A 25,453-nucleotide genomic window follows, 5' to 3' on the forward strand; every position below is an offset into this window, starting at 1 on the left:
ATGTCAGAAGTCACACAGGCAACAAATATATATATTAACAGAAATCACACAAGTTAATGAATACACTTTTTGATAGCAGGAGAGACATTAATTAGTTAGAGCATCATCATGATCCTTGTTCATCATGTTGAGAAATGTAGGAAGATGGTGGCTGTGGACGCACCAAGTCATGAGCCTAATGCCATTTTTAGGCAATGGCTGTTTGCTAACAATGCCTACAGGTATCACAGCAGACCCTTGTACTGGTATAACATGCACAGGTTTGCCCCATCCATAATCAACCTCGTTAAAACCCAATCGTCCCCACTCCGAGATAAACAATGTGTCGTAGCCCACTCCTGGTCCTGGTGCGAATGGATCGTTGAATTGATCATCATTCGTAGATTTGTTAGTCTTGTTATTGAGCCATTGTGAAAATTCTGCTGGTAGGTTTGCCTTGGCATCTTTGATCAGCTTCACTACCTCAGCAAGAGATGCTTCTGCCACTACTTTGTTTGAAGCCGTTACAGTCACCGGGAAGAAACAGTTCCCGTAGAACCCTTCTGGTAGCGGCACTAGTTGTCGACAATTAGCGAAGAACACAAGTTTCACTTCTTCATCACCTGCATTAGTGGCAAAATCACGAATTTCACTAAGAGTATTCAAAATTGAGTATGTATATAGAGTATAATCATCCGATGAGGGGGTCAATTTGCCATCCTCTGATGGTTGCAACTCTGCTACTGACCTGCATCATCTGCAGCAATAAAGCTTGTATTCGACGAGGAGTTGGAGGAATTCTTCTTGTCATCTGTTATATTCAAAATTGCTCGGGTTCGGTGCCTCCACAAAGTAGCAGCTATAATCTCAAAGGAGGAACAAAACACATTTTGATCCATTTTTAACTCTTGCATCACTTGGTGTTTTAGCTGATTGATCTCATCCAGGGGAATGTTGAAACTAGCATGCTCCAGCCGCTGATCTGGTACTGGAATAGTGAGTGGTGGTGGCATCGACGAGTTGTCTTCTGCAACTCCTTTTTGTGGAGGTGGGAGGAGAAGCTCCCTGCACCACACTGGTGCAACGCTCAGTTTCTCAACACCCCTAGCGAACTCACCCACTGCTTTTAGAAACTGTGCAGCACCCAGTCCATCACATATACTGTGACAGAAAGTAAGTCCCATAATATATCCACCGCACTTAAATTCAGTTACCTGTACATCATCATGACAATGACAATCGTATCGTTAACTATTTTATCACCTAGTTCTCTCTGAACATATGTGCACTAATATATATATATAGCTAGTTGTTTACCTGCACAAGCACCAGTGGGTCAATGAAAGAGTCATAACCAACAGGAAGTGGAGTAGAAGAATGAATTTGTTGAGGTAGAAGTTTATTAAAAGTAGTGTCATCTAAAGCTGAAGCTTCATCGAAGTAGTTGACATCGAGGAGAGTACAATCAGCAGAGGCATCAACAAACCAAATTCCCTGACCTGAACAATCAATCTGAAGCAACTGGTTATTGTGTGCTGAGAATTTCAGACGACCTGCTAGCGGGTAATAAGGAACCAAAGCTTTTCCAAATGCGTCTCGAATAACAGTAGTGTTTCCTCCTTTAAAGACGTGTAGTGTACGAGCATTGCATCGAAGAACAGCTAAACTGTCTATGACTGACAGATCAAGCACACCATTTGGAGTTTGTCCTGATGGTGTTATGAAATTGCCTCCTGATGATCCCTTTGTAGTCACCAGAAAGTTCATCACCATTGCTTCTGATTCACTACGGACAGGATTGAGCCTTGCTATAGGTAATTGGCAGGGCAATCCTGAATCAAATCCTGTTCTTCGAGAACAAATAAAGGACAGTTACGTAAAGAAATGGACTTTGGGCCTAACTCAACCCCAAAATTTAGCTTTTGAGAAGAGTATTATCCAAGTTCATATAAGGAGATAACTCATTTTCATTAATCATCAATGTGAGACTTTTTCAGTCTTCAACAGTTACAAAATAATGGCTTTCAAGTTTAGACAAATCCTAGAATTAATAGAAATGGGAAATCCGAAGTCTTATTAAAAAATGGGAGTAGGGGATGGAATTACAAGGTGGGAATCGAACTTTCATCAACAAGGAAATTCAAGTAATAGACCAACTGAGCCACTAAGACAATGTGTGAATCCGGAGTCAAATCCTATTTTCCCGAAAACAAATAAAGATTCAGAAAAATGGAAATGAACCTTGATATTAAAACTTGCAAAACGATCATTTTTAAATTCAGAGAAATCCTGGAATTATAGAAAATAGGCAAGCCAAATAGTGTTTTTTTCATAAACAAATAAAAGTTTAGAAAAATGTAAATTTATAACAAAAATAAAATGGAGCCTCACCTCAATTGTTAGCAAATTAACAGTAGGATATATTCTATATTTTTATTTTATCCAACACAATAACAGGGTAATGGCAGATTTATAGCTGGTTGAAGTAACACAAAAGTTTGCTTGGCTTGTAAGTCCATGAAACTGAAACTTTGGCTTCACATTGGGGAATGAAGCACTAATATTATAAAAGCTTATCTCACTTATTTTACATGTATATATATATTTGTTTCTTTCCTAGTTAGGTGACTATCTATTATAAATGTATAACTTACCTATACGAAAACCACATATACATCAAAATCCATGGTAGAGTTAGAAGTTCGGACACAAATTCGATTGCATTTAATAATTTTTACCCAAATGGTATATTTGTGTTAAGAAAATATATTAATATGTAGAAATATTAAATTTAGAATCGATTGTTATAACTACTTAATGTTGTCATTCTAATTAATAAATTTAAGTCCAACAGAAAAAGTTCATTTTCTCGTATATTTACTCCATTTTAAAAATGGTAAGTGGTAGTGTTTAAGACATTATTCTCTACTTTTTTACTGGGTAGAAAAAAAAATTATTCTTCATGATTCAACTAATTAATTGATTAAATTGTTTTATTCATAATTACAGAATCAATACTTAATTTATTCTAGTGAAAAATTATTTAAGTCAGATTCATGAATCTGTATTTTATATATATTGTGGAAGCCATTATTGGTTAAATCACATGCATGAGCAACCAAAATAATCCAATTGGGATGGAGTTTTTAATTTATTTTTTTTTTTATGTAGTCCTTCTTAATTACCAGGCATAAATTCGTCCTTGACGTATCGTCCAAATTTATTCTGCATTTTGGAAAGAATTCAGTACAAATTTTACTTGTTTGCCTATTGCTAATGTTCGCTTTTACTCGTCTAATTTAAACTTTATAGTTACTTTAAAAAATGATAATTGACATAAATATTTATCATAATATTTATATTTATTGACGTTTAATTTAGATATTAAAAATAAGTTGAAGAATAAATAATTAATATTGAAGGTAAAATATGAAGAAAAGAAAAACATGTTTTTTTATATGCTAAAAGTATAAATAAAAATGGTAATGTATTTTTTAATATAGACTGATATTAAATTTGTCAGATTATACAATACACCAGTTAGTATTTCCAAATACTCCCTTTGTCCAACAATATTTGTCCACTATTGATCGACACACTCTTTAAGAAATAATAAATAATAAGTGTAATGTTACTATATTATCTTTTGACTTTATTAAATTTAATGTTTTGAGAAATGTGTTAGATGATAAACAGTATTTAATAGTAAGGGTAAAATAGACACAATAGCTAAATTATTTCTTGATTTTTAAAATTGAACAAGTATTGTTGCACAACTATTTTTAATATAATAAACAACTATTGTTGGACGGATAGAGTAAATTGCGAAGCTTTTTTGACCAACTTGGAGTGAAATTGACATAAATGTCTACTGTCCATCCCCCCTTCTTTCTTTTTTTGGGTGACATTATGAGCATTGGAAAATGTTAGTGGTAGCAATAAAAGCAGCTAATAAAACCTCAATAGAAAAATTGTTGAACTGAAGCCGGCCTTAATAACCTAATGGTAACATTGGGAATGACTTTGACGTTATTACCCTTTTAAGGTGGGATGGCCTTGTGCAATTGAGAGATCAAGTTAATGATTAGGAAGGAGATCAGATTAGAAATGAAGATATTTGAGACTAAGTTAAGGTATAGGAGTGACCTTGGTAGGGGATAAAATGGTGGAAGTAAGACTGAGATGGTTCGGACATATGAAGAGAAGATGTATATCCCGTGCGGAGGTATGAGAGGTTTACTATGGATGATTCATAAGAGGTAAATGTAAACTGAAGAAGTAATTAGACATGATATGACACAACTTCAGCTTAACGATACATGACTTTCTATGAGAGCCTTGAGAGGCTAATTCTGGATCTGCCGCTGATGAGAGACTATGATAACATGAATTATAGTAGAAAGTTAGTAGGTAGTTAAACATTGTCTTACTCATTATTCCATATTTGTATCATTACTTTTATAATTTCTTGTTCTTTGAGTTTTAAATATGTCCATGTGAATTGTGACAAACATTTTGAGACTCGGGAGTACAAAGAAATATCTTGCCAACATTCTAACAAAATGTGAATAGTGAAAATGTTGCAGCTTGATTTCTAATTCTAAACTTCTAATTACTTTTAGTTACTATGCAAACATATTAGATACAAAATAATTTGATAGAAAATTAACTTATCTATTTAATTAGTAATAAAATGTAATTAAACTCTAACCAATTTAACAATAACTTCTTAAATTCAAAGAAGTAAAATTTATATTTAGCTTTAATAAACAATAAAATAATAACGGCCGAGCTATTAAAAAAATTGAATGTATAATTTTAAAATATAACAAATTTATGTTAAAAAATTGGGATAAGGGTCTGAAAAATACTCCAACTTTGGTCGAATTTGATGTTGCGATACTAAACTTTCATGAGGACCATTACCTCCCTAGACTATTTAATACCGTATTTTAAACATATATATATTTGCCCACGTGGACATAAAAAATAATACAAAATTATAAATAGTAATGTGTCCACGACACATATATACCTTTAAAATACACTATTAAATAGTTCAGGGGGTAAAAAAATACGGTATTAAATAGTCTAAGGAGGTAATAGGTCCTCATGAAAGTTTAATATCGCAACAACAAATTCGACCAAAGTTAGGGTATTTTTCAGACTCTTATCCCTAAAAAATTAGATTCACTCTTTTGTAATAGACCTGTTTTTTTTTATAATTCCTTACCATTCCACTAGTGAAATGGAAGGATTTTGTGGTTAATGGTTTAGATGACTAAATACAATGATTTTTGTGCTGAAAATTCCTGTCTGATGATGATATCTTTGTCTGCTCTCATTCACCATGATATCTTTAAGGTTGCCCACTAGTCTGTCGGTACTAGTTACACTAATAAAAAGTGAGGGTGTTTATGGATTGGTTTAAATTGATTATTGGTCAAAATTAAAATCAAATTAATTTATTCGGTTTTAAAATTATCAAAATCAAATCAAATTAAATGTAATATATATTTATCAGTTTGGTTATTATCAATTTCGGTTTCGTTTGATTTCGTTATTCGTTTATTAATCATAGATAAAAATAAAAGAAACAATTCATTTAAAACGTGAAAAAAAGTGACAACAATTCATTAAAAACGAAAAATAGTTAGAATGACTAACATTACACTTTCAATTATTGAATTTACTATGAATAAAACTTCAAAATTCATTATTTTGCTCTAGAAGGAAGAGACAATAATATTTTTAATCTCATAAAGAATTGTTATAGACTCTCACGTACATGAAACCAATAAGATAAATATTCTCACATTGGGCATTTTCACTTTCATAAGTAAATTATAAATATTTTTTTATGAAAACGCATATAAGATCTTTAAAATTGTTTATTAGAATAATATTTTTTATATATAATTTATCGGTTCGGTTATTTCTTCGTTTTTTTCGAACAAAATCATATCAAACCTAATACTATCAATTTTTAAAAATCTAAAATCAAATCACACCTAACCCAAACAAAATCGGTTTATTTAATCAGTTTAGTTCAATTTTTCAGTTTGGATCGATTTTTATCCAAACCATGAACACTCCTAATTAAAAGCATCCACTTTGCTCCAATTTCTTTCCTTTTTTTTTTCTAAGTAGATATTCGTACTAAAATTTAATTAAATTAAATTTGTCAAAATTGTTTAATATTAATCGATAAAATATTATTATTTTTAAAAACAACTACTTATTTAATAAAGTAGTGGTGGAAACACAAGATTCACGAGGAAATTGTCTGTTCCATAGGAGAGTAAAAGTTTCATAGGTTGTTGGATAACAAGCAAAAACAGGGACCTTGTTTCAGTTTCCTCAATCACCGGACTTGTCCTATTTTTATACTCTCTTGTTTGTTTGTTTTTTTCCACTCGGGTGTTTGGAGTCCACATTAGAGCCTCAATTAAATTTGAATCGCACATTGCAGGGCTCATTCAGGAGTGACGCTCTCAATAGGATTTTCTCCATACCCAGGGGCTCAAACCCGAATCCTCTGATTAAGGGTGAAGTAGTCTCACCACTGAACCACAACTCATGTTGGTTATATACTCTCATTTTTATGTAAGTGTGTTAATTTGACAAGTATAAAGTTTAGGAAATAAAAACAGATCTTTTAATCTCATGACTTTAAATTTAAAATATGTGTATAATTTTTTAATTTTTTTTTATCTTAAACTTACATGTATTGAAGTTGGAAAATTTACTAAATATAAAAAAAGGTATTTTTTTTGCCGACTAAAAAGTAAAATAAGACAAGGAAGCATTATAGTTGAAGAAAATATATTACTTATTAAGATGAAATCAAAAGGTTTAGATAGATTAACTACTATAAACTAGTACTTACAACAAATAAAGATAATATGATAATGATTTTTTCAAATTTCTTATGTATAAATTTGTAAGTCTCTTATATAAAGAAATACATTTTCTTTTAATAAGTAGCTTAATAAATCAATTCTCTTTAGATTTCTTACGTCAACAATTTATATATAGTAATATAATTTGAATCTTCTTATTACATCCCACTTTTGAAAAAGCCCCGTTTTCCATCTTAAAAACAAAAAAAAAAAACTTTCAATTTCAACATAAAAGAAATTAAGATAGTGATACTAGGCAAAATGAGTCAAGTTGGAATAGAATGAAGCTTGGTATAAATTTTTCAAAAAAAGTCATATATATATATACTTTTTGAAAGATAAAATAAAAATACTACCAATAAGTTAATAACGATATATTTGATATATTTAAATATCTATTTATTGCATCTAATATGGAGTAGTACATATATTAAACAAACATGTAGTAGTACTAGGCCACGCTTTTAGGAAGCTTAACTTTTTTTTTTTGTTTTTTTTAGTCAAGATGTTTGATCAAATTAATTATTGTGTTTGGATCGTAATGAAAATTATTTTCCGTTTTAAGTAATAAACTGAAAATATATAATTTCCCCTAAGGATAGTAAAGTTATTTTTCATTTTTTAGAAAAGTACTATAAAAACTATACGAAAAGTATTATACAATGCAATTTTGTGCATATCAATATGATGAAAAAAATACATCGTAAAATGATAGTCAAAATTTTTATAATTTAACTCTAAAAAAGAAAATTATAATAATTAAAAGTGAACGGAAATAGTAATAAGCATACTCCATCTCTCCATTTTTATTTATTCATGTTAAATTACTTTGACACATTTTTCTAAGAGAAAATAAATGAAAGTATAAGGTTACTATAATACTCTTATTAATTATATCATTAAAGTATTGTGAAATGAATAACACTATTCAATAACAAGAATAAAATAAGCACAAAATGATAAATTATCACTAAGTTTTGTTGTTCAATCTGTATTCATAAAATACTTAGAACAATAATTTTGAAGAACTTGATAAGAAACAACAAAGTTTAAATAGTATTTTCAAAACTAGAAAATTAAAACTAGTAAAAAAATAGAATAAAAAACAGATTAGAAATAATATACAAAATATTTTTCTCAAGAAGAAAATCGAGCTCATTGAATGCATAATGTGTCCTTAAGAAAATTATTTCCTTCACGTACCCGAGGTTAATGGAATATATCCTCCAAGGATAGAACGATCTTACTCACCGGTGTATCAGTACCTATACTCACGGTGTTAGCAAATCACTCAACGGTAATAAAGTACACGTGGATTGCTAGATTTAGCGGTAAAAGAAGAAAGTATAGAAAATTGTTTTTTTTTTTAAATGAGAAGAAATCTTTGTATTTATAGACAACAAAAAATAGCGTGAATAGGTGTCTATTATGCATTATCGAAAAGATCACAACCCTTCGAAAAAGTCACAATCTTATGAAAAAATCACAAATTTTCATAAAAGTCACAATTCTTGGTAAAAGTCATAACTCTTCATTTTCCATTCACATCTTTGAAACCTAATAGATTTTACGAATTAAACAAGTAAAATTCAATAATTATCTTTAATATAATTGATAAACAAAAGAGGACAAAGGGAGTATTGCTTGACATTTTAATTAAATAAAATTACAATAAATTAAAGTCTCTAATAACAGAAATTTCATATATAGTAAAACCTCATTAAATTAATATTTGCTTAATTAATAATTTTTTTCAGATAATATTTTTCTCCGGTTGTGATTTGGGCCAATGAAGAAAATCACTCATTTCGATAAAGATAATAAGATAATATATTTTCAGAAGACCTCTTTATAAATTTACGATCTCATTAATATTATAAATTAATAATTCTTTAAAAGCACAAATATATCTAAGACAATTAAGTGAAATATGATTCTATTATGTTAATGAGACTGTATATGTATGATTTTCACTCATCGAACAGGTTATTAAAGTCCATTTTATTGTGGTAACCGAGATGATTAATCATGACTTCAAGTTCATGAATGACATTTTTACAATTGGGTTCATTTACATTCTCTAAGATTTCATTCCCGAACAAATTTTGTTGTGTCGAAACACTTTTTAAATTAATAAATATTAATTTATCAATTAAATAATACTTTTACAAAATAATAATATTTCATGATCTCACCTGTATTAATTTAGTGAGACTTATATTGTATATACTTTTCAAATAATTTAAATAAATATAAAAATCACTATTATTCCAAAACACTTTTTATTTATTTTTTGATTACTTAACGAAAATGCATTTCTATTATTAGTAAAAAAAAAAATTGGCCAAACAAGCGTCAAAATTAAAGTTATAACCGACCCTCTATTGACGCCGGTCAGTGTCACTATCATTCTCAGCTGCCAAACGTTAAATTACGCGCTTTCCTTTCCTTTCATTTATTCGGCTCCCGCCCACTCTACCTTTTCTTTTTGTATTTTTCACCAGTTTGATCATGTTTTATTGTGAAAATTAAAAATAAAAATTGTAAATATAAATTGAAGTTATACTTTTAGCTTTTCATGAATAATATAATTTTTTTTGTTATTTTTGAAATTGTTAGATTGTGATTTGTGGAATCTGGAAAAAAGTGAAAAAAATTCCTTTAAATAAAGCACTACTGTACTAAAAATACACGAGCACTTTTTATTTTTTTGGTTGGTTGCATAAACAGTGGGCTTTAAGTTTTCTTACTAGTTTCTTGCTTTTGTCCATGCAACATGGAAATTTTGTTTCCATTATTTATCTTGGTATTGTTGACGATGAATTGGACAGTACTTCTAATTTGTTGTGAAGGAGCTGATAGTGGTTATTCATCTGCTGTCGGAGATGCGGGAATGAGAAGAGATGGACTCAGAGTAGGTTTAGAAGCTTGGAATTTCTGTAATGAAGTTGGTGAAGAAGTTCCTGGAATGGGTAGCCCTAGAGCTGCTGATTGCTTTGATCTTTCTGGTAAAATCTCATTTTCCCCTTTTCCTTCTGATTACTTGTATCTGGAGCTAGGTGGGAATTCGGGTTTGGATGAATCCATTAGCTTTTTAAAGACTCGATATTTATATTAGAAAATTAAATAAATATACCCCGACTAAAATTGATTGACAGCTTAGTCGAAAGGGGATGTGGAAATGCATTTCACACTAGTGTTGTGGGTTCAAACTCTGCCATCTATCTTCTGTCCTAAAATTTAGAAACCCCAAACCAGCTGTATAGTTGTACAAAAATTGATAAATAGCAATAACCCGTTTTTTCTATTTATTGGGTTTTTGAGCTATTTTTGTTATGGTTGTGTGATGTGCAGAGAGTTCATTGAGTCATAAGGTAACTGAGTCTGATAATAAGCTTGGGGTTGGGAAGTCATTTCCTGGGCTGAGTCCTAAGGCTAAGAATGATCCTGATTTGTATGCTGCTGAGAAGGAATTATATCTAGGTTCATTGTGTGAAGTTGATGATACCCCAAGGCCATGGCAATTTTGGATGATAATGTTGAAGAACGGAAACTATGACTCGAAATCTGGTCTTTGTCCAGAGAATGGGAAAAAAGTGCCTCCTTTTAAGCCGGGAAGATTTCCATGTTTTGGGAAGGGATGTATGAATCAGCCTATACTGTTTCATCAGCCTACTTATTTATCTGATGATGAAACTATGATGGGAGGTTTTAATGGTACTTATGATTTGGGTTCTACAGCTGGTAGTAGTAGTAGTTCTTTTTTTGAGGTAGTTTGGGAGAAGAAAGTTGGCAAAGGAGGTTGGGTGTTTAAGCACAAACTCAGAACATCCAAATTGTATCCATGGCTGATGTTGTATCTTCGGGCTGATGCGACTAAAGGGTTCTCTGGAGGCTACCACTATGCTACCAGAGGAATGTTAAAAATTGTAAGCTCACTGTTTTTTATACTCAAATTTGTGTTTATTCTCTCCATTCAAATTGTATAAAAGGCCTTGTAAATATCTTCCAAGTTGTATTTGCCTTTACTAGCATCATTGTTATGGAGCATGAAGTTCCTTTTAAGTTCCATTTGCAATTAGGATTATTAATCATGATTCTTTAAACACTGTCTATTAATTTGGTGTGATGTCAACTCCGATGGCCCGCATGAAAGGTGGATTAAGAAAGCAAAGAGAAAAAATAAGTGATGGAAAAGTTGAATTAGTAGAGGTCACCCACATGATATCCACATTAGAGAAATTAGGCCTGCCCTGAATGTTTGTTTGGCACCATTATCATTTTATCATGTCTTTATCTTACCACTAAATTTCGAGCACAACAGGTTATTTAATTGTAAACCTCCGTGGTAGGTCACCAGACACCTGAGGGGTATTCAGCAGTTAAACCCCTATTATCATTTACAAGCTAATGTCATTTCCGGGGTCGCACTTGCTTGCTGTCACTTTTGGAAGTTGATTATTAAGATGGTTTTGAGTACATTAGACAGTACTAATAGTTCATAATGATTCAGGGGAACTCTACTTACCCATAAAAAGATGGGTAGAAGGCAGGGGGGTGTTAGTTATACAAATAGTTTATCCAGAGTATTAGCAAAGAACTGAGGATACTACTAAAATGTCTTTTGAAGAATGCCGGTCTCTGGGTAATGAGAATATTTCTAAACCATTTGTCACAAATGAAAATACAAAGACGAAAAAGATATTTTATTAATGCTATTCCCGATAACAGCACGATTATTTTTCTTTCAGCTGCCAGAGTCACCTAATTTTAAGGTCAAATTGACCTTGGATGTCAAGGTAGGAGGAGGACCCAAGAGTCAGTTTTACTTGATAGATATTGGCAGTTGCTGGAAGAACAATGGTGCTCCATGTGATGGAGATGTTATCACTGATGTTACCAGATACAGTGAAATGATTATTAATCCAGAAACTGCAGCTTGGTGCAGCCCCACAAATATTGGCAACTGCCCACCTTTCCACATCACACCAAACAATACCAAAATCTACAGGAATAACGCCTCTCACTTCCCTTACTCAGCTTATCACTATTATTGTGCACCTGGGAATGCCGAGCACTTGGAAAAGCCATATAGCACATGTGATCCTTACAGTAATCCCCAGGCACAGGAGCTACTTCAGTTGCTGCCTCATCCAATATGGGCAGACTATGGATATCCAACCAAACAAGGAGACGGCTGGGTTGGGGATGGAAGAACCTGGGAGCTTGACGTCGGTGGCCTTTCTAGCAGACTTTACTTCTATCAAGTAAGTGGGATTGTTAACTGTTGATAATATAAATTAACTAATAAAAGTGTGTTCTCTGTAACAACTTAAGCTTCTAAATGAGATGGTCACACACTTCAACATGGTATTAGAGTAGGCAGAGGTCTTGGAATCGAATCTCAACGCAACGCATATCAAAAAGAATCTCCACGTGTTTGGCTCATGAAAAACAATCAGGTCTGCACGTGAGGGGTGTGTTGAGAATATAATTAACTAATAAAAGTGTGTTCTCTCTAACAACTTTAGCTTTTAGATGAGACGGTCACACACTTCAACATTTAACTTTATTAAATGTGTGCAAAATCCATGTTTGAATGAGACACAAATGCACAAACACTAGCGATTGAATAACAAGTGGCCCAACCAACCTGCATGATTCCATCCCTGCTGTTTTTGGCTGCAGGATCCAGGTACACCTCCTGCTAGAAGAATATGGACATCTCTGGATGTGGGAACAGAAGTTTTTGTTAGCGACAAAGATGAAGTGGCAGAATGGACTCTGAGTGATTTTGATGTTTTACTTACCTCGTAAAACTGAAATTATGTTACCATTCCATTCAACATTGTAACTGTAGACAAATTATGTTACACCAAGTAACTGTAATATTGTACCTGTAGCCAAATTATGTTACACCAAGTAACTGTAACATTGTAACAACGATTTGTGCAAAGCTTCATCTTTCTATACTAGATCTGCATTTGACGGGGGGCAACTCTTGTTTCTTTATTTCCCTGACTTAGAAGAGACCGGAACAGAAGAAAAAAAATTGTTTTGTTTTTGCTTTATTTTCATGGATTTTCTGGATGTTGACTTTCCCTTGATAGCATTTGCTTCTGGTGGAATGAAAATTATAGCACAATGACCTTGGAAATGAACCGGATAGTTCTGTACTTTATGGATGAACATGAAGTGTAAAATCTATGTACTTCTTCTTGTGATGTCTATTGTTAAAAAGAGCATACTGTTTCTATAAGCATCAGAAAAGGAACAAATCCAAACCATGTTGTAGATTATGTTTGTTCTTTGGCCATGAAGCAATCCTCCCCTCCTGCAGTATGCCAATTTGATTCAACTGCTGCATTTTATCTACTTATCACTCTATGGAAGTGGTGGGCTATTTGAAGAAGAGATTTCCTTGACTTCTTTATTGTACTTTTTGATAATTTAATTTTTGTCAAGGACTCGAGGCCATGCTATATACCATCACAAACCCATAATGGTACAGAGAAATATGTGCTTAACATTTTTTAAATGTTTGTGGTAGGTTGAAAATATTTCATGGAAAGTGATTGATGAAGAGGGTGGAAGACAGTAGTAAGTGCTAATGGAACTTCAAATAGTCACACTCACAGGTTTAATCTTTCTGATTTTATTGCAAGTTAAGGTTATTCATGCTCAAAATCCTTCAGTACTGTCATTCTAACATGCCCTTATATGTAATGCGGATACTCCTTTCATGATGAAAAAACTGTGTTATATCTGTGTAGTATCAAATGCTTGTATGGTATTTTTGAAATCAAAGGTTACTATGAGAAGAACTCTTTGCCTGTGACAGATATAAAGTAAAGTAAACAAATGCATTTCGTAATGTTTCTGCAGAACTAGCCACTTTCAGGCTACCATCTTGAATGGAATTATGGAGCTATGCATGTGGAATCAATATCTTAAACTAGTGCATGTAGAATATACTAACGTCAACCCTTCTATGAATGATGAAGTGGATGAGCAATGGACATTTATTGCCTCAACTCCCTCGCACTTAGGTAGACTGATTCATGGCTTCCACGCATTTACTCTCCTGCAGTTTCCTTCTGGGAACATTCATGAGGAAATCTGCTCTTGTCAGCAGAAGTAGTACAAAAACATATGAGCACTAACATGCCTTAGAGCCTAGAGGCTAGAGCCATACTGTGTGAAAGGCAAAAGCTGGTGTTTCATGATAGCAAGGTGCTCCACTTTAAGAAGTGATAGTTCTATTGTACTTGCAAGATTTGCTTCAGACAGGAAGTTTGGGACTTAAATGTGCCCTCATATGACAAGAAAAAACTGTAAAATGTGTTCTTTTACATAACTTGGATAGCCAAATGGTCAATCATGCACCAATGCTGACGAGTTGTCTCGTTCCAAAGCTATAACCTACCTGAACTCAGTATCCATTATGCTGGATGTTTTACTCTTCCAAAAGGCTATTGAAACATGCCCTGATCCAAGACTTATCTTAAGGTTTTGTCAGCAAGTCCATAGATCATCCTCCTAGCTTAGCACTCCAAGCTTGCTTTTAGGCCTATTGTTTTTTCGCTTACTTCCCTTCAGGTTAGATGTCTATTTTTGTCTATTTCATATTTGGGCTATTGATGACCTGACAAAGCTCTAAAAATAACTTTTGATGATGAACCAGGTTCACACACATGTATCATACATATAATAAAAAGGCGGGAAAAGTTCGCACCTACATAAATGGATTAAGAAAACGTGTTTTAAACAGAAATCCAGGTCAAATAAAGAGACGAAAAATAGCAGACGACTTCTATGCGGAAAAGGAAAGAGACAAACAAATCCTATGAGGAAAAAGACTATTTTTCTAGGAAAAACTAATTTCTTTCCTAGTAGGATTCTACTGAGGCTTAATCCACTTCTATAAAAGGACAAAGTCAAAGAAGAGAAGGTGGACTTTTGCAAGTCACAAATTGAGAGAATTTTCCAGCAAAGGCAGAGGGACACCTATTGCATATTCACAAAAGTCATCATCTTGAGAGCAATAGCCATTGTAGCAAAACTACAAGGTTTCGTCACAGCAACACTGGAACAGTGTTCATGAGCTGTGTTCGAGTCTGAACTATTTAATGTTGAAGTCTGATCAATTAAAGTGTAGGGTTATTAGTCTTTGTTGATTTGTTTTAGGTTTATTATTGAGCTGTAATAATTCCTAGGTTTGTAACAAGAAGTGGGTTTGACTTCTTGAAGAGAACTTGTGAGAATTGTTTGGACTTTTTGTAGAGTAGAGTATTTGATTATAGTTAAGTGTTTGAACAGTTTTAGTGAACTGTTGAGGTGAGAGGTGAGGTACTTGAGTTAGTCCCTTTAATTATAGAGTTGTGATCTAAAGTTGCATTTTGAACTATATATGGTGAAATTGTTAGTACATACCTAAACTATGCAACTGTGTTATTTCCCCGATCTTGAACTTAGTTTTTCCATATTATTTATTCTCATCTTTCTCATATCGATCAAGGCTTTCCTTGAGTTTGAAATAAGGGGCAAGAAGCAAGGGCATAGCAGGTCCTATTATCTCCCTGAATTGCCCGTAAAAAATACATACTATAAGAAGAAGAAATAACATTGAAATTTGAATTTGACTTTATTATTAATAAAAGAATTGGTTACATACACAAAAAAACATAAGTATGTATTATTCCTAGTTATTGTTTTTTTTTAAAAAAGGATGCTCTAGCTTCTCCAACAAAAAATGAAAGAATATTGATTGGTATGTAGAGATAGGGGTGTTGAGAAGTAGGTAAAATGATGTTTGCTTGTTTGTGATGATCTATTTTCCGCCAAGACCAAGGTAGAAAGGTGCACTGGTTCCAGGCAACCATGCATTAGCTTGAAGGAAAGTGCCAACGGTGTATTTAGTAGCTTCCTGTGGGCTAAGAACCTTGAACTTCTTGAAGAGTTTGCTCCTTCCGTTAGTGTTAGCACCAGGTCCTCTGTTTGCATATTCATACACTTCACATGTCTGTTCAAAAAAATTTGGCTTGTCGGATGCCCAAATCAGATAACCCTCAGGCCTGATGAGGTCACCGATCTCACTCTCCATGAAAACGTTGGTGGAAAATTTCTTCCATGGGCGCGTTAAGTAGTGTTCGTATTTGAACCTATCTGCAAAGAGTGATTGTTCTGCTACAATTTTGCAGTTCTGAAGTACTACCCCAGTGATTTGGCCTTCTACGTCCCTTCCATCAGCTGTGATGGTGTTCTTGCTAGTGCCTCTAGGCCTCCTCAATATGATCTCACTGTTCTGGATCACAGCTGATCCCATCCCAAAGATGAAATCAATGGTACCAGATACTACACAGTTGCGGTAGAATTGACGGAATGTTTGATAGTACAAGGTGTCTTGGTTTCCCTCTATGCTGCAGTCGAATACTGCTCCCCTGTCTCCAGAGATTCTAAGTGCAACAGCTTGTTCACCATCTGGACCAGCAGTGTTGCGGAATGTAATTCCCTTAGCTATGAATCCCTCGCTGTTAACACCGACTGTAGCAGTATTCATGGTGGTGATTCTCATTTTTCCATAATTTTTGTCACAGGAAATGATGGTTTTCCCTGCACCATCACCATACATGAAAACGTTTGGTTGCTTTTTGTCAATAGTGACCTGTTCATCGTAAACACCAGCCTTGACGTAGACAATGTATCTGCCTTGATGGTTTACTGGGTAAGCCTTGATAGCCTCGAGAACAGTCTTAAATTTGCCGCTTCCATCCTTGGCAACAATTGCATGAGGAGTTAATGGTCCTGATCCTACTGGGGGAAGTGGTGGTCCTCCTCCTGGAGCAGCACCGCCTTTTCCCTTTCCTTTTCCTTTTCCTTTGGAGCTTTTCTCCAATAGCTTACGGTCAGCAGCAGGGAACCATGTTGGGTAACCATCCTGATCAACCTTGTTTGCATCCAACAAACGACGATGAGGAGAGCTGTTGCTGTTACCATCCAGAAAACCTTCCGGGATTTGAATGTTGAATGATTTCAACACATCAGACATCTTTGCTACAATGCTGATAGCGTTATTGGTAAGCTGAGTAGCATTCACTAATCCTTTTTCAATTGCTGATTTATATTCTGGCTTTTCAATAGCATCAAGACATATGCTTTGGTACGCGTAAACTCCTCCAATCCAATTCAACAGATCAAGAGTATACTCATGGATTGACTCAGCATCAGTCTCACCAACCAAGCTGAGTGCACCTTCAAGCTCCTCGATAGCCGATTGCAGCAACTGCTTGCAATCATCAACAGCCATATGATTGTAAGGATCAGCCTCTTTGTCCACATTAGTCTTTCCAGCCTCATCCAAACCCTTTTTCACTTCATCAAGTGTGGTTTGGAATGCAGCCATAAGGTAATCCTGAACTGTAGCTGACTCATTTTTAGCAACACTTTCAAGTGACTTAGCACATTGATCTTTAAATTCAGTAGCTTGACAAAACTCATGAACTTTCTTCATTTGAACTTTTGTGCTTTCATCTTCTTTGCTATCACCATTTTTGTTCACAACAACCACAACTCCAACTATCACACCAACTAGAAGTATCAAAGATACTAACGAAACCACGATTTTCCCCACCATTTTTAACTTTTTTTTGTTTTTTTTTTGGTTTTGATAATACTCTTTCCCTCTTTCCTATCAATGAATTGTAACAAGGAAAAAAGGAAAGATGTTTTATTAATAAACTTAGAGAAGATAGATGATTGAATTATGATGTTAAGGTGAGCTTTTTATAGTAATTAGGAAAGAGATTAGTAACCTTAATTTGCATGGCAACACGAACATGTAGGAAAAATTAACGCTGTTATACTAAATATAACCATCTAAAATTATGGAATGACCAAGAATTCAAATGCTTATTTGAGTGGCTTTGAATGTAACTAAATTTGAATAAATGTTCTTATCAGAGATTTCAATGTTAATTATAGCGTTAAAATAGAAAACTAGTGGTAGTTAATAGTACGTTGATATTAACGTAAGCTGTAGAATATAAAAAATGATAATTAAATATTGATTTTCTGTGTAAAAAATAGAAAAGATTTTACTACTATTTAGATAAAATAAAATAAATTAATTTTTAAATAGAGGCAACTATATTTTAGAATGTAGTCGTGCAAATATGTGTACCCTTTATTCACTTGTTTTTTCTTTAATAAGTATGCTCATCCCTCTTTTATCATGCCTAGAATGCAATCGACATACTAAATTATTAGTTCTCTATTTACGATTTTAAAATAGGCGTTCCATTTACTAGATAGACGAGATGATCAATAAGATTTTGTAAACATAAGTGTATTTCTATTTCAAGAGCTTACATTGTGATCGTCAATATTATGCCTTTTAGTGGACTCGAACCTCCACATTGGTCTTTAGCACTAAGATTTAGTGTTATTTGGCCCTCCCTACTATATATATATCTTAAATGGAAAGTAATATGTTATACGTTAAAAAATAAATAAAATACAAGCAATAGTTGGGACAAATATAGGAGGACATATATAGCCTGTTAAAAAAATGTAGTAACCAACCTTTTATAATAGGTCAAAATACAAGATAATTATGTAGAAAAATATTTACACAACCAATGTATATAACTTTAAAAATAAACTTTTTGTTTGTCCTATGCTTAAAGGTCGTTATGTCTTATATTTTGTTATGTACGATCTATTTTTTGTGTTTTACTTCTTAGCTTGACCGTCTTTTAGCAATGTGCACTTGGTTTTCTTTAATCACAACACATAATTAAATGAAGTGATCAGTTCGAGCCTAATTATCTCCAATCCCAATGTTAGCTGGATTTGCTCCCCGACGTCTCTTAAGGAGAATGGATAAGAGTTTCGTGGAATTAATTTGAAAGTGACAAAGAGGGTAGCTTACTTCTAGGCAGAAGCTTTGCGTATCACACTTTGATGAGTGGAACATCTTATTCCCTCATATCCGTTGTGTTTTTACCATGCGTGATCCAGCTATAGAGTCTATTATGATTGTTGAATGAGGTGAAAGATAGGGTCTTAGGCGAGCGTGATTGGATTTTTCCAAATAAGCCTCAAGCTTGAATGAGCTCTCTAAATGACTTTGGAGGTAAATTCGAGTAGATTCAATAAATAGAGTTCATGTTTTTGCTATCTTCTATCATCATGAAAAATTGGACAGACCCAGCTACCCCAATTCTATGGAACTGAATTTAAATTCCAAAAATCATCTAATAATTCACCTTTGATTTCCATCTCAATCCACTTACCAACATCACTTATTTTTTATGCAATGAAACTCCACCACTACTAACAACAGATTCTTTTTTATTTTTCTTTTGCAAACTCAATACAGAATTGTGGATCGTGGGGGTGCCAATCCGACAGTCTGAATCGTGACAAAGTTATTGAAGAGGTAGTTCTTCTTTATTCATTTTTTTCTTTCCACTTCATCATGTACCAATTTTTTTTTCAATTACATATTAGTTACTTCATATGTTTCAATTTATATAATCTATGTAAATGGACTGAAATGAATTATTCAAAACTATCTTTAAGAAATGAATTTTTAAATAGAAGGAAAACATTTGTGAACTTTTTGTCAAATAAGTGAGACCTAATATGAAAAAAAAAATTCATTAAATATTTGTCAATCAAGAAAAATACAATACTTAGAGATAAGGCCTTAAAATATGTCATTCTTTTTATTGTGTTTGGACGTGAAAATATAGTTTATTTTTCTGTGAATGAACTTCAGAAAGCTTTTTTTTTTTTCAAATGTGGCTAGTTTAATAAACAAAAACTAATTCAAAATAATCTCCAAATATAATTTCAAAATTTTGAAACAAAATCTATGGATAAAAAACGAACTTCATTTCAAATTAATTAATAGTCTTAGTAGACGTATGACTGTAGATTATAAATGTTTTTTATTTTAGTTAGTATTTATGGAGGAGTTAAAAATAGTTGTGCTTAGTTATATTTTTTGCAAAAAGAATTTAAAACAATACTAATATTCATATAAATCATACATGAATTGTACTTAAATACAATTCATAAAAGTAAATTGTGAGTTGGAAAACATGCCATAACTCGTTTTCAAATTTGAAATACAACTTCGAGTTGAATTTAAAAAAAATCATAGCCAAATATAAGTTTTCACTTTAAAAACAAAAATTACCTTCTTAAAAGATTTCACAATAAAATATGACCAAAATGCCCACAAAACTTTAGACATATTTTTTTACCCAATGTGTATACACCATCTTCTTTGAATGTAGCTAACTCGTGAGATTTTACCGAATACGTTATTTCAATGCTTACTCATAATTTGACTTTACTAGATTTCCTTTACAAGAAAATTACTAAACCCACAATACACATTACCTACGTGTCTTCATCTTATTGGTGATTTTATTTAGTGAGCCCAACCCTTATCCGCTCCTAACGAACACCTACATCAAATCAAATTCAAATCGCCCTCTTTGAATTACAGAGTAACGGCTTCTTCTTCGTTTTCTTGAAGAAGAGTTGATAAGGATTTAATTTTTCGATCGTTTTACATTACAAGGAGGATATGATGGCGACCCAGAATAGGTGTTCCTCTGTTTCGAGTGCGGCGGTAAAGAGACAAGCAATTCATCGGGGTTGGAGAATAATCAGATAAGAGAATTGAATGCTGGAGCTTCCATAATCAGACAGATCTCGAATCATACAGCTATCTCTGCTCGCAACTCGATTTCTAATTCCTCCAAACTTGTGAGTCTTTCTCTGTTTTTTTTTTACTGTAGGAAAATAATTGGAGTACTGGGTTTTATCTTGTTTTTGTGTATTTTTTTGATTACTGGTTTGATGATTCACTTTTTTGTATGTTGGTTATGGGGTTTCTTGCGTAAATTTGTGTATGCAAGGAAAATGTAGGTGTGTTTTGTGGGGTGGGTTTTTCTTTCTTGGATAAAATAGGTAAAATGGTTAATGTTTAATATACTGGGTACAAATCAATTTGTATAAAATCAAGTGAAGATCTGAGGGATTTCATTTTTGTTTTTTGGTCGAGATTGTGATATTTGGAAGTTGAATTCTTTGTTTATTGTGATAAACAAGTTCACTGTACATTCTGATCATAAACAAACACAACATTAATCGAAGAATCCATAATTTGATTAAAAATGAAAGTAACTATAGGTCTTGAAAGACGAACGATACATCATCTTCAAGCAATTGGTCAAGATTTGGTTATCCTTCAAACAGGAGGATCTTCCAGTTTAGCAGTCGATAAATCTTTTATGCGCGGATACATGGCTTTTTCACCAAGCTGCCCATATTAACATCTACAAAAGGCTTTGGAAGCTTTTAATCAAAGATTAATCATAAAAAAATAACATTTCATACCATGAAGCTACTAGCGGTCTTTAGCCGCTGGGATACATCCAGAAGCTCTCCAATAGGGCAGTTGGATACATCTTCAAAGGCCAACAGTGCAACCGTCTTCTCCAACTCTTCTAAGAAGCTTTGCTGCAGAAAAGAAATTAAGTTCATCATGTACTAAAGAGGTGGGTCACATAGGATTGCATCAACCAAAGCTTCGTTTTTCAGAGTAATCAGAAACAGAAGAAGATTTTTCCCACGTCCCATAATGCTCGGCAGCCTTCCACTCCAAGGGAGGCCGACCAAGAGAAAGGAACCCCTAGTGTTGGAAGCTTAGGGATGGAGAGACAGGGAAAAGATCACTTTGAAATTCAGCAATCTTTTTAATCTTTTGAGAGAGACAGTAGGCTTTTTCAACATCCACACATCAAAATTCTCCGGACATAGTATCATCGGACAATTATGATGTGGACCAGTGGCATTCTAGGTTATTATTTTCAGTGTTAACATGAATTCATGCTTTTTGTCTTCTTAAATGATTTTAGTACTGTTCTTAATTTGTTAGGGAAAAAAATTATCTTTAAACAAATGAGTAGAAGAAGTTAGTTAAGCAACTTTTGATAGTTTCGAGTTATCACAGTTTTATAAACCTTTTATTTAATAAGCTGTTTTGCAATGTGAAAGATTGTTTCTTGTATCTGAAGTTGTAACTAAGATCACTGCTATCCCTCTTCCTGCCACTTGCAGATGGATCATTAGTCTCCACGTATAGTATACTCAGTTATCATCATATATTTAGAAATGACATAAATAACATATCAGTCACACTAATTAATAATTCAAAATAGTTAAAACTATATTAAGAAAAATGGCAAGGAAAAGATAAAAAGTCCTATGACTATGCAAATAGTAATTGTCCACATAAAGTGGAGTTGATGGATTACTATTTTGTCAATGTAAGGTCATTCATTTTCGTAGAATAGTTTTAAAAACTTGTTACTACATTGGTAAAAGTTTGTCTCAACTTTCTTATTTTAGGTGAAAAAGGTCTGTCTAAGTTGAAGAAAAGTAAGAATAGACAGACTTGTCATCAGGCTTTAATATTTGAATGTGTATTTACAGTACTTTAATATGTAGGAGCTCAAAGGCAGGGCTAAGAGAAGTAGCAACAGAAGAAGAAGAAGAGGAGGAATTGAAGGCTGTAAAAGGAAAATGCATCCCAAGGAAAAAGTCTTCTTCTAAACACTCCAAAAAGTGACCTTTTTTCTGCTCTTTCACCAAAAGCTTTTCTTTGGGGCTTTTAGTTGGAACTTAGTTATAAAAGTACTGTTTTAGGCTTAGGTTTTAACTCTTCAAACACTTCTTTTGGTAGGGTTCTTAAACTTGGTTTCATCAGAATTCAGGGAAACTAAGGAAGTGAGATGAAATGTAGGATTTCTTATTTATCTTTTGCTCTCTAAATCAACAACCTAAATTTTTTTTTCCATTCGATGTTCGGAGTCTGCATTGGCGTCTCAAATAAATTTAGATCGCGCATTGTAGGGTCCTTTCAGAATTGACACTCCCAACATGATTTTTTCCATACTTAGAACTTCTGGCCTGCCCAAGATTTGTTCTTGTTTTTTAATGCATCTGTAGCCTTCATCTGTTGCACTGATATCTGCTGTTAACTTTAGACTAATGAGACTCACACAAAGCAGCTGACAATCTACACTACCCAAAACTCCGGACATTGGGTGGTGGTTGATGTATTGATTTGGGTGACCACAATTTTAGTATTTAGAAAGACAGTTTTTTAATTTGGCAGGAAGGTCTTGTGATTGCATACCGGCTGCTGGAGTTATCATCAACCTGGACCCTTGAAGTTTCCTCCTATCGGGTATAAGTTGTCTCCATCATATTATGTACTTCTGATTGTGAATTGATGTTCCCTTCTGCTTGTAGGTTGGGAAAATATCGTCGTATAATTCTGAAGCAAATAGAGTTTTACTGATGCCAGTAGCTGAATTTCCAGTCATTTGTACTGAGGATGAGTCTTCAAAGCAACCAGATAGCTCTATTTATAATGAAGACGGATCGACGGAGGTACTTCAGTAAAATTGACTCACTCCTATGCGTGGTGATCTATATTTATGCATATTTCGAGTGAACTTAAGTTGCCATCCTCTGGGATGCAGAGTCCATAGGTTTAATGCATATGACTCTTCTCAATACAAAACCACGCCTTTTTGCAGATAGAATTTTCAGCATACTGAAACTTATGAGCTCAGTAATTCGTCAGTTTGATGTGGAGCTTGTTTGATGCAGGGGCGGCTCAACGCAATCGGAGGCCTAAAGCGAAATTTCAACTAGAGGCCTAAAATTTAAATAAACTTCATATGCATTAATTTTTTTTTTATAAAAAAACTTACATTTTTAAATGCAAAGTATACTTAATATTTTTTTTTATAAATGATTTATTCGATTTCTTTAACAATTATTAGCTTTAGATAAGATTTTCTCAATTCAACGTTGAAAAACATTTCTTAATCGGGCAATTATTATATGAATTGTTAACATAGAATTTGATTCAACAAGTTGATAATTTTGTATACCCCACATTTTACTATGCTTGTTGTAATGCTTGAAAATCTAAGAAGAAATAGAAAAAGTATTTACAATTCACTCAACACTTTTCGACTATTGATTTCATATTTTGATAGAATATTACTCTAACTTATCAAAAATTTAAAGAAGAAAGTGTAAAAGGAGTTAAAAGAATAAAATAATGTGAATATTAGTGTAGTGAGTGTAAGAAAATAAAACATTTTTTCTTGATTTCTTCTATTTAAATGGGATTAAAGAGAATAAAATATATATATTTTTTTAAAATAGTATATATTATCATAAATAATCAATTTTTTCTATAAAAATTTAACACATAATTTATTATTGGTAAAAANACCACGCCTTTTTGCAGATAGAATTTTCAGCATACTGAAACTTACTTATGAGCTCAGTAATTCGTCAGTTTGATGTGGAGCTTGTTTGATGTATAGGTTGCCGAGTAGTATAGGCCTAGACACTCTGCATTTGATTGATGGACAGGCGCAACGACTACAGTTGCTTGGAGTAGCTTGCATGATGACCACATCATCGTAAGAAACTACCTTCTGACCTCTACTGCATATGTTTTTGCCATGATTTAACATTTTTTTCCTTGTGATCATGTTATGGTGAGTAGTTTGCATGATGACCGCATCACGATGTTTACGGCATCTTTTTCTTAGTATAGTAGACAACTATAGATCCATAGACGAAGGGAGTATAAAATTAATTTTCTATGATCAGGATAGTTTGAGTATTGGATCATATCATATCCTAATATAGAAACCTAAGTCAACTTAAACAGCTGAATGGGTCACACTTTTATGAGTCAAAATCCACACTTTGTGACACTCAACAATCCTCTTCTGGAACCATTAATGTTTTGCATAAGTTGAACAATAAAATGAATACTTTTTGTTTTATTTCTACTTAGTGTCGATTGGTATCTGTTTCGGGGCTTGTTAATTAATTTGCACCGAAAAATATTTTAGAAAATAAAGTATCATCTAACAAAGTTGATTTCATTCTCAAAATTTGAACATACATATTTTTTTGTTCAAAGATTTGGGACTTATCTCGGATGGATCCAACAATTAATAGCTTGCGGGTTCATGATAAACCAATAATCTTTGCTAAAACTATTAAAATATTCATTAACTATTTATGAATATTAAACTGTGAACACGTTTATTATCATATTAATACTTGAAGAAACTCCACATTCAGAATGTGCTGAACACTTGCAATTTTGGAATATGTAATGAGATAAGATGTACATGATCAGTCCAATCAGATAACTGAGCATAACTCATAAGGAGCGGTTAGTCTATATATCTAGCTACTTAAACAAACATGGTTTCAGATTCTAGCACCAAACCCTTTTCTTGTTCAGTCTTGTCAGATTACGTCACCTTTCTTAATGAAAACATATACAGTAGTTAAACATTGCAGTGGCACCTTTCCTAATGAAAACATATACAGTAGTTAAACATTGCAGTGGCCCTAACACTTACCTATTATGCAGGTGTTGAAAATGGAGTCGAGGCGGGGGGTGGGGGAGGGCCTCGAGGCAGGGGAGGGGTCTCAGGGCGCGG

The 25,453-nt window shown here is 33.2% G+C and overlaps 3 protein-coding genes and 2 long non-coding RNA genes across 5 annotated transcripts; 2 read left to right on the forward strand and 3 right to left on the reverse strand.

Moving 5' to 3' along the window:
* Positions 1-42: 42 nt before the first annotated feature.
* On the reverse strand, positions 43-2,418 carry LOC125842911 (acyl transferase 4). The gene is made up of 4 exons (XM_049522193.1): positions 2,371-2,418; positions 1,297-1,823; positions 728-1,193; positions 43-602 (listed from the first exon to the last, which is right to left on the reverse strand). The coding sequence occupies exons 2-4, from the start codon at positions 1,750-1,752 to the stop codon at positions 88-90; spliced, it is 1,437 nt and encodes a 478-aa protein (XP_049378150.1). The 5' UTR covers positions 1,753-1,823; positions 2,371-2,418; the 3' UTR covers positions 43-87.
* A 7,078-nt stretch (positions 2,419-9,496) lies between these two features.
* On the forward strand, positions 9,497-12,832 carry LOC125846320 (uncharacterized). The gene is made up of 4 exons (XM_049525718.1): positions 9,497-9,889; positions 10,236-10,810; positions 11,633-12,148; positions 12,570-12,832. Exons 1-4 carry the CDS (start codon positions 9,658-9,660, stop codon positions 12,696-12,698), a joined length of 1,452 nt encoding a protein of 483 aa, XP_049381675.1. The 5' UTR covers positions 9,497-9,657; the 3' UTR covers positions 12,699-12,832.
* LOC125846329 (uncharacterized) lies at positions 12,609-13,041 on the reverse strand. Its single transcript, XR_007444353.1, has 2 exons — positions 12,779-13,041; positions 12,609-12,735 (listed from the first exon to the last, which is right to left on the reverse strand). It is a non-coding gene; the product is annotated as an uncharacterized LOC125846329 (long non-coding RNA).
* Positions 13,042-15,690: 2,649 nt separating this feature from the next.
* LOC125853460 (pectinesterase) lies at positions 15,691-17,632 on the reverse strand. Its single transcript, XM_049533151.1, has one exon. It carries the CDS (start codon positions 17,512-17,514, stop codon positions 15,712-15,714), a length of 1,803 nt encoding a protein of 600 aa, XP_049389108.1. The 5' UTR covers positions 17,515-17,632; the 3' UTR covers positions 15,691-15,711.
* Positions 17,633-20,372: 2,740 nt separating this feature from the next.
* On the forward strand, positions 20,373-23,520 carry LOC125844173 (uncharacterized). Its single transcript, XR_007444114.1, has 4 exons — positions 20,373-20,663; positions 23,080-23,151; positions 23,217-23,357; positions 23,507-23,520. It is a non-coding gene; the product is annotated as an uncharacterized LOC125844173 (long non-coding RNA).
* The last annotated feature ends 1,933 nt before the right edge of the window (positions 23,521-25,453 follow it).

Source organism: Solanum stenotomum, chromosome 1 (genome assembly GCF_019186545.1).
Source record: "Solanum stenotomum isolate F172 chromosome 1, ASM1918654v1, whole genome shotgun sequence".
NCBI lineage: Eukaryota > Viridiplantae > Streptophyta > Magnoliopsida > Solanales > Solanaceae > Solanum > Solanum stenotomum.

Bases quoted from the DNA above. Each gene is read 5' to 3' on its own strand.
- LOC125842911 (XM_049522193.1), bottom strand. From the start codon at position 1,752: ATGGTGATGAACTTTCTGGTGACTACAAAGGGATCATCAGGAGGCAAT. The intron at 1,194-1,296 runs GTAAACAACTAG...GATGATGTACAG, and splicing joins ACCCACTGGTGCTTGTGCAG to GTAACTGAATTTAAGTGCGG. The intron at 603-727 runs GTCAGTAGCAGA...CCACTAATGCAG, and splicing joins TATTGCTGCAGATGATGCAG to GTGATGAAGAAGTGAAACTT.
- LOC125846320 (XM_049525718.1), top strand. From the start codon at position 9,658: ATGGAAATTTTGTTTCCATTATTTATCTTGGTATTGTTGACGATGAAT. The intron at 9,890-10,235 runs GTAAAATCTCAT...TGTGATGTGCAG, and splicing joins TGATTGCTTTGATCTTTCTG to AGAGTTCATTGAGTCATAAG. The intron at 10,811-11,632 runs GTAAGCTCACTG...TTTTTCTTTCAG, and splicing joins CCAGAGGAATGTTAAAAATT to CTGCCAGAGTCACCTAATTT.
- LOC125853460 (XM_049533151.1), bottom strand. From the start codon at position 17,514: ATGGTGGGGAAAATCGTGGTTTCGTTAGTATCTTTGATACTTCTAGTT.